We start from the raw sequence: 8,671 nt of genomic DNA on the forward strand, positions 1-8,671 counted from the left end.
GCGCTCGCCCTCGCTCTTCGCCCAACGCCAAGCCCGAGCCGCCAATGCGGTCGCGCTCGGTGTCGCCTCCTCCATCGCCCCCGCTCTTCGCCCAACGCCGAGCCGCCGACGCGGTTTCGCTCGGCGCTGCTTCCACTCCCCGCACCGAGCGTTGGCCTTCCACTCCCCGCACCGAGCGTTGGCCTAGCGCCGAGCCTCCCTGTCTCGCCCCCTCTTCGACCAGCCCCAAGCGGGAGCCGCCAACGCGGTCGTGCCCTGCCGTGCCTCCTCTGGCCCCCGTTTGCCCAACGCCGAGCGCGAGCCGCGAACGTGATCGGTTGGTCGCACGTGCTTGGCGTCCTTGAGATCTCCGGCACACCCACCTTGCCTCGGTCGCACCGAACTGTCCTGCCCCAAGTAGTTCGTAGGTTGTTAGAGGTGCTTTCTGGAGTTCATAGTAGTAGTGAATTGTATATGTAGTCTTTATGAACTATGCTTGTTCCTCATTGAACTGTGGTGATGGTACTAGTGAAGAGGAATGGTCATCAGCAGCAAGCCCTCATACCTGCTGCTTTTATGCTATATTTGACCCATTCTGCTCCAATTGGGCGCTATATGGTCAAATTTGAACATATCTACTGGACTAGGACACTAACAAATCTGAACAAATTTGAACAAATTTGAACAGATTTGAATATATACCATTAAAGGCAGTCATATCTTCAGTAAATCCCTGGGGGGGACCTTCCATATTTGATTCAATATTGCAGGATCTAGGATAATATTTCATAAGATGGGATGATCTCCTCAAAGTGGATGCTATCATATCAAATGAAAACAATTGCTTGTGTATCTTCATCATGTTTACTGCAGATAAGGCTGGGGGTGGTTTTCCTGATGAAGGAAAATCCATGCATGGACCGTAGGGGCTTGTGGCGTTGGCTAGGTGTGACCAACATCAGCAGCCATATAATCGTTCATCGCCGTTGTGGGCGGCGCGGGTTAAGAATATGACAACTGCAGGAATGGGGCACGCTGCGCTTCGTGACACAATAGTTCACCCGATAAGACAGCATGTGCAGAAGAAGCGAAGAGAAGCAACGTATTAAATCACCGCCGAGTAGAACAAGAGCACGAAGAATGCAGAGCGACAGCAGCGGTGATTCAGCCATTGGATGAGAGCCGTAAAAGAGATGCAAAAGAGGATACACTCAGATCGAAGGGTTTTTGAACACATACATGTATGTATTTCGGATTGCGTGACATGCTACGATCGCGTGAGTGTATTTGCTGTCGCCGTCGAGTCTCGAGCGCTCTTCGATGTGTTCGGTTGCCTGGAGTCTGGAGATACGGCTGCGCGCACCCTTGCGCCTTGAGAAGCGTGCGTCGTGGGTCGTGTCCGGGCGGCGTGTGAATCCGCCAATGAGGGGCATACTACCATTTTGGGACAGCTCTACAGAAGACAGGGAAGGTTTGTCGGGTGACTCGGGTCATTCTTGTCGGTCCTAGCATTGGGGCCGCAAACAGAACGCACGAAAGGATACCGTGGGGTTATTGATTCCTTGGGAGCTCGTATGCATGAGCATCTGAGAATGTTGCGCTATAGTCGGCCGAATGCATATCCTGTCGCTGTCCAACTATGCGATTTACAGGGGTTGACATCTCGTTCGGGCGTCTGACGAGAATGGGCGTGCGATTATTTCCGATGGCCCTGGAGATGCCAGGGATATCGAGGTTTATCAGGTCATTCAGAAGAGAACGGATACATACACAGACGTTCGTCACGTAGCTAATCCATCACGTAGCTAATTGGGACCGTTCGGCGAATATCCTATTGCACGAGCCATGCGTTTCCCATGACGATGGTGCATTTGCTGTCGTTATCCGGGCACGCACGGCGCGCGCTTCTGGAGGTAGGCGTTTCATTCGAGCGGTGTGTTCTCTCCGACCGGGATGGGCGTGCGATTGTTTCCGATGGCCTTGGAGATGCCGGGGATATCAAGGTTCATCAGATCGTTCTGAAGAGAACGGATACATACACAGACGCTCGTCACGTAGCTAATTGGGACGATTCGGGACCGTTCGGTGAATATCCTATTTCGGTCGGCACTGCGTCTCCAACCACTCCCACAGCCGCCGCCCAACCTCCGGGTCCAGCGCCTCCTTGCGCGCCGCGCCCACCCTGGCCCACGGGATGAGGAACTGTACGCCCGTCAGCCCGGTCCGGACAGGCTCCGGCCAAATCATCTTACCTTGCCGTTGAAGTCCGCCGCTTCGGGGGAAGTCCCCGCCCAAAGCTGGGTCAGCGCGCCGTACGAGGCCGGGTACAGGAGCATGCTCTGGGCAGGCGTGCCGGTGCCGCATAGGATCAGTAACGGAGCGCGGCGACATCCCATGGGCGAGGCTCACGATGATGAACTTGCGGGGACCGCTCAGATGACGCTGGAGGTCTGTCCGCAGGTTACCTGACGAGTGCGCACGGGTCAGGATCGGACGAAAGTGCGCATCGGGATTGCGACGACGTGCCTGGATTGACCGAGGTGGAGACGATGCCCCTGTCCCCGTACCGGCGAGCGATCTCCTTCGCGACGACGACGTTCGCCTGAGACGCGTTCGGGTCAGCGACGCGAACGACGGCGACGAAGATCGACCCTCCACTTACGTGCTTGCTCTGCGAGTACAGGTCGTACGTCGACATGCGCTTCCGGGCGGGGCCGTCCACGAACGAATCCCAGTTGAGGGTATAGAGGTAGTTTGCGAACGAGGAAGTGGTGACGACGCGGGCCTTGCGATCGGGAGAGGACTCGGCTCCGGCGAGCAGGGCGGGCATGAGGAGCTCGGTGAGGAGGAAATGGCCTGGCGAGACGTAAGCCGTTGGAGGAGACCGAGGTCGACGTGTCGAACTTGCCTACAACGTTGGTGCCTAATTCCACGCAGCGTCGTCTCTCAGCAACGGTTCCACGAAAAGGAAACGGTCGAGGCCGCACCGAATTGCAGGTCAAATCCGTCGACGGTGACAGCCTCGATGGGTGGATACATGACCGCGCTGAGCATTGTAAAGCGAGATCAGCAAGCGGACGCGTTACCGACGTGCATACGCGACGCACGCGTTCAGAAAGAGGGCGTGTAACGCCGACTCCTGCCTGCGGAAAAAAATCCTCATCGTCAGCACCGATCGCCTGTTCCGGACGCGCGAATGCCTACTTTAGGAAAGCTTCGGCGGAGCGACGGACGCTGGCGAGGTTCGCAAGGTCGAGTTCGAGGAAGATCGCGTCTTTCCCTGTCTCCGCTCTGAGATCCGCGATCGCCTGTTGGGCCTTGCTCGCATCTCTTGCGGCGAGATAGACTTTGGCGTTACGAGCGAGGAGAGCCTGGGAACTGCAGCGTGAGCGACGAGTGACTGGACCGGGAACGTCGGTCGGCACCGACCTTGACCGTCTCCTTGCCAAGTCCAGTGTTACCGCCTGAAGATGAGATCCAGTGCGCGTCGACTTGATGATAACGCATGACACTCACCGGTCACCAGCATGACCTTGTTGGAGAGGTCGGGGATGTCGTTCACCGTCCAGCGCGGCTTCGGAGGGAAGAACTGCGTTGCCGCCGCCAAAGAGTTGCCCATGGCGAACGCGAGGATGGTGAGATCGACATGACGAGCGCAGGCATTTATACGGCACCGGCACGCGAGCTCTTCCAGGCCGCGGGGAACAGACCAGAAGATGACGGACCGAGCAGAGCACGACGAAGCATTGGACCCTTGGAGGACCCCCCTGCGGGCAGGCGCTCGGCGGAGCTCGAAATGTGGCGCCTTTTACTTACTCATGAAGAACTTCCCCGGTTATGTGAAATGTAAGTGTAACGATCGGATGAAAACCGGAACAGGCTGGACTCGCACCAACCTAGCCACTCGACTAGAGTGTCCCGATTTGACCTTCGCGTTCCATTATTCTTATCCTCTACTTCAACCGCAACCTCAAGCTCAGGGGGGACCAGGCCCATCTTGGTCATCGTGGTATCTCGGTATCCAGTTCTAACCCTAACCCTTACAGGTAGGCAGTGCCATCACTCATTCCAGCCGTCGTCTTCTCCTCTGTGCCATGCAGTTAGTGTTGCCGCAAGTCAAGCTGAGTCGAGCCGAGTTGACAAAATTGCAATAACTTGCTTATCAAGTTACGACAAGCCAATTTGTGAGTTCGGCTTGCGAGTTGGCGGACAGTTTCCCACCCTTCGACCGGACCTAGCGGCGACATTGAGCTGTGGCAGGTCAATGTTTGGCACCTTGACAATCAAGCCGTTCAGCCAAGGCCACGTTTTCATCGTGTGAACCGATTCTCTGCATGGACCAATCGGTAGTGTCGCTGAACGTGGGATAACAGCAGTGCCAACTCGCAAGCTCACGCAAGTCCAACTCGAGGCCCACAAGCCAAGTTGAGTTGTCGTTCTTGCAAGTTGAGTTGAGTTGGAATTGACTTCAACTCAACTTGGCGGCAACACTACATGCAATTGAGTGCCTGCATCTGGACTGTGCGGCATTCGTACCACGCCAGGACAGCAATGCAACGCGCCCGACGCGCACGGAGTTCGCAGCGGGTGAACGCCGATTATCTCGCCTGATCTCGCCGTCGTCGTCAGGATCGTTGACGCCGTCAGACTCGGCTTTGTCGACATCTTCGGCTTACCGCACGAGTCTGCCCCCGGTTTCGTCTCGCATTGGCTTTGCTCGTCATGGAATACCCTGATCTCGCGTGGTCTCTCGTTCTAGTCGCACTCGGCCTCGTAGTCCTTGGGCCCGTTCGCCACCAGGTCGAACGCGTGAGGAGCCTCAAGGACTTGCCCCAGCCCCCCGTGCCCAGCTTCCTCGTCGGCCACGTCCTCGACGTGCGCAAGGCCCGCGTTGGGACCCGGTACAACGTCTGGGCCCAGACATATGGACCCACGTACAAGCTCCGCGGGCCCTTCCTGGTATGCCCTGCTGCATGCGGTCGCATCGATCAGCGTCTGAAGCTTCCTACTACTCCCTCTCCAGGAACCTCTCCTCGTGCTCGGAGACCCGAAGGGAGCGTCTTACGTCCTGACCAAGAACGCAGCCAACTTTCCTAGACCGGAGCTCGGTCGCATCGCTCTCCAAGTATGGGTCAGTATCGTCGCGTACTCTCAGGTCTCCGCTCAGGTGTTGACCGGAACGCAGTTTGGGAAAGGCTTGTTCTGCGCCGAAGGCATGTCGTCTACAGACGTCTAGCGTAGGGCGCCTGCGTTGCGTGGAGTCGCGCTGATCCTCAACAAGGTGACGAGCATAAGAGGCAGAGGAAGATGCTCAACCGGCCTTCTCGTCAGCACGGTGTTTTGGCTCTCCTTGCTGTCCGTCTAACGCGTCGACTTGGTAGGGCTCAATCTATCGAAGACGTCTCGCACGTCTTTTTCGACTTGGCCCACCGCGTACGGTTGCGGGATCTAAGTTCCTCTACAGATCGCCTTACGCTTTTTTTGAACAGCTCGTCGCTCGGTGGGAGGCTCGTCTCGATGGAAAAGAATCGGCCGTTTTCGACGTCGCCGCCACCGTCCACGTCCTCACGTCCGTCTCGCCGTCTCTGCGCCGCGCCGCGCTCCGCTGACTCGTCGTCTCCCCGCAGAATGGACGCCATCAGCATGACCATGTTCATGCACGACTGCAGCGCCTCGGGAAGCGAGATACGCGACCTGCTCCACAAGATCACCAACGCTCCCGGCGCCGGAGACGACGTCGGCGTGGGCACCATGCTCGCCGGTGCCGTCATCTCCAAGGTACCGCGCCTGTTCCCGATCCTGCCGAGCCCGATGAAAAAGTGGGCGGACCACCTCCGCACCCGGTTGGGTTCCGTGGCGGAGCGTGTGTGGCAGGAGGGCGCGACGAGCTCGAACATGGACGCCAAGATACTCGACCTTCTCGGTACGTCCCGTCGACGTCGTCCGTCGAGATCGTTGGCCTGGACGGGCGGGAACTCATCGATCGATCTCTCCCAGACAAGCAAGGCAAAGATTCGGAGGAAGGATTGACGAAGGAGGAGGCGATCGCTCAGGTGAGCCACCGCCGACCGCGTTCGACGTCCGCGTCCGATGGCTCATCGACGCTCCCTCGTGACTCGCAGATCATCGGAATACTCTTCGCCGGATCCGAGACGGTGGCCAACGTCATTTCGGTGAGCTTCGCCTCTGTTGCTCTCTTCGCGTCAGGACTAAAGTCGCCCTCGCGTCACGCAGGAGCTGTTCCTCGAGCTGGCCCGCCAACCCCGGATCCAGGACAAGCTTCGCGATGAGCTCCTCGAGTTCGAGCGAAGGACCGGCGGTCCTCCCAAGTTGGACGACCTCACCAGCCCCACCGCGCTCCCGTACCTCGAGGCCGTCACCCGCGAGGTCCTGCGCGTCAAGGCCGTCCTCATGGTCATCAGCCGCGCGGTGAGCGTCGGTTCCGGTCCGGTCCTTACGCGTTCGAACCATCCCCTTCTGACCGACGTCCCTTCGCAGGCGGCGGGAGACGACGTGATTCCGCTGCAGTACCCGGTGCCGGGCACGGGAGCCACCGAGCTGCACGTCAAGGCCGGGCAGTCGATCATGATCCCCGTCAGGGATGGCGTCAACGTCGACCCAAAGCTCTGGGGGGACGACGCCGCCGTTTTCCGCCCGGAGCGCTGGCTGGAGCCCGATGGCCTGCCGGAGGGCGCAAGGAGCATCAGGGCGCAAGGACACACGCTGACCTTCGGCGACGGGTAAGCTTCCGATTCCACGCCCGCGTACGTCAGAACCGACTGACGACGGACGGACGCCGTTGCGCAGGCCGAAGGTTTGTCTCGGTCGCAACTTCGGTGAGTCGCCGCGGTGCTATTCGCAGAGGACGCGCGCTGATCTTTCGGTCGTTCTCAGCTCTGGCAGAACTCAAGGTCCGTCACGCCTCGATTCTGCTGCCTTCGCGCGGCGCGGTGCTGATGATTGCGTTTATAGATCATCGTCAGCGTGGTGACAGTACGGTTCCGATTCGAAGAATCCGGGGCGCAGTTCGATTTCTACCACCTCGGCGGTAACACGGTGAAGCCGACGGTGCGGGGCAGTGAAGCTGAGGGCGTGCAGCTGCCGTTGAGAGTGCACCGGCTGTGAAAGCTGTCCGTGGACCGCATCCACGCCAGGCTGTCGCGCTTCGATTTCTGATGTGGCTCGCGATTCCTGGGTGCCAATGATGAATGATCTTGTGCATTCGCCTGCGGGATCCGCTATTCTTCAATCTCCGACCTCGCTCTGTGCATTGGTTACTCTTGGGCAAATCCTCTATATTATGGTGCTGTCTGGGCAAGTCTCGACGTAGTTTTTGCCGTCGATACCTCGCCTACATCCCATCGACTACAGTATGATCCCTGCGCTCGTTCCTATCGCTGTCTCGGCGATGCTGGGAATACTGTGTCTGCGTCTGTTTGCCGTACCGGCCGATCTGAAGCACCTTCCGCGCGTGTCTGTCATGGCATTGTTGTGGAGCTACCTCACCTTCGAGGTCGATGACCGCAGATTTGAACGTCTCATCCTTCCCGTCATAGACGAGCGTAAAGAAGGGGTAGTACTTGTCTGGACCCTCGGCCGGTGGATGATACACGTTCTTGACTACGAGGTCAGCTTATCTCTCATTCGGACGAACAAAGTTGATGAACGTCCACAGACCGCGCGAGAGATGTCTGACGATGTTAAGACGTTTCCGAAGGAATTACCTCCGGATGATCTCATGCTCTGACGATTCATCGGCAACTGCAACATATCGTTCACCAACGGCGAGACCTGGAAAAAGCATTCTCGAGCAGTGCGAGGGGCGCTTCCTCAGTCAATCCCTGTTCCTGAATTCATCAGGTTGTCGAAAAAGCTCTTCATTATGATAGATGCGGTTGGGGTGGTCTCTTGGGACCGGCTTGTGCACAGCTTTTCGCTTGATGCAGTTGGTGCAACCGTCCTTGGGTATGACTCCAATGCGATCGATCACGATAGCCCCTTCATCAGCGACTATAACGGCATCTTCCACGAAATCGCTAACCCGCTTTATCTCCTCATTCCCGTGCTAGAGCGCCTCTTCCCTCGTAGATCCCTGGAACAAAAGATCGCCATCTCTGTGGAACAATTTCAAGCTCTTCTCGATCAAAAGCGAGAGGATCCTGGAAATGACGTTATGACGCTCATGCTACGGGACCCGAACATGACCAATGAAAAGTTACGGGATAATATTGTCGTGCTCTTTATTGCTGGACATGTAATTCATTCCTTTCTCCGGTCCTAACACGCAGCTTATCCTACCTTCTTAATAGGATACCTCGGCTGGAAGTCTTTCAACGTTGATATACTACTTAGGCAAGAACCCCGACATACAAGAGCGGGCGCGACAGGAAGTTCGCTCTTGTCTGAAACTACCTGATGACCCTACCCTCGAGGAGCTGCAATCCTTGCACTACCTTGGGCGCCCAAACGAACACAAAGGGACGGTGAACGTCTTGCCCGAGCCCTAGTCCACCAGGCTGAAATCTATTTGAGGAGCTCTGCCCGCGTTCTTTTCCACCTCTCATTCAGCTTCGGTAAACCCCGAGCAGAGCACCATTCCGATAGTGATAGTGATGGTACTACTCTGAAACGCAAAACGCACAGCACTGCCACGGATGTCAAGGGCGACGCTTCCAACCCCNCCCCCGCAACG

The 8,671-nt window shown here is 57.4% G+C and overlaps 3 protein-coding genes across 3 annotated transcripts; 2 read left to right on the forward strand and 1 right to left on the reverse strand.

Annotated features, from left to right (window-relative positions):
- Positions 1-1,773: 1,773 nt before the first annotated feature.
- On the reverse strand, positions 1,774-3,700 carry PUNSTDRAFT_102750 (NAD(P)-binding protein). The gene is made up of 12 exons (XM_007383834.1): positions 3,496-3,700; positions 3,409-3,443; positions 3,184-3,350; positions 3,087-3,122; positions 2,967-3,025; positions 2,888-2,902; positions 2,642-2,835; positions 2,506-2,581; positions 2,389-2,444; positions 2,232-2,318; positions 2,019-2,181; positions 1,774-1,958 (listed from the first exon to the last, which is right to left on the reverse strand). The coding sequence occupies exons 1-11, from the start codon at positions 3,596-3,598 to the stop codon at positions 2,074-2,076; spliced, it is 936 nt and encodes a 311-aa protein (XP_007383896.1). The 5' UTR covers positions 3,599-3,700; the 3' UTR covers positions 1,774-1,958; positions 2,019-2,073.
- Positions 3,701-4,581: 881 nt separating this feature from the next.
- On the forward strand, positions 4,582-7,104 carry PUNSTDRAFT_143757 (cytochrome P450; the record flags this gene model as incomplete). Its single annotated transcript, XM_007383835.1, has 13 exons — positions 4,582-4,938; positions 5,003-5,110; positions 5,165-5,305; positions 5,361-5,412; positions 5,469-5,548; positions 5,607-5,902; positions 5,977-6,032; positions 6,102-6,152; positions 6,214-6,408; positions 6,478-6,719; positions 6,787-6,815; positions 6,874-6,890; positions 6,952-7,104. Exons 6-13 carry the CDS (start codon positions 5,608-5,610, stop codon positions 7,102-7,104), a joined length of 1,038 nt encoding a protein of 345 aa, XP_007383897.1. The 5' UTR covers positions 4,582-4,938; positions 5,003-5,110; positions 5,165-5,305; positions 5,361-5,412; positions 5,469-5,548; position 5,607.
- A 757-nt stretch (positions 7,105-7,861) lies between these two features.
- Positions 7,862-8,486, forward strand: PUNSTDRAFT_134367 (cytochrome P450; the record flags this gene model as incomplete). The annotated part of the gene is made up of 2 exons (XM_007383836.1): positions 7,862-8,233; positions 8,289-8,486. 2 exons carry the CDS (start codon positions 7,862-7,864, stop codon positions 8,484-8,486), a joined length of 570 nt encoding a protein of 189 aa, XP_007383898.1.
- Positions 8,487-8,671: the final 185 nt, after the last annotated feature.

Source organism: Punctularia strigosozonata, assembly GCF_000264995.1.
Source record: "Punctularia strigosozonata HHB-11173 SS5 unplaced genomic scaffold PUNSTscaffold_6, whole genome shotgun sequence".
Classification (NCBI taxonomy): Eukaryota; Fungi; Basidiomycota; class Agaricomycetes; order Corticiales; family Punctulariaceae; genus Punctularia; species Punctularia strigosozonata.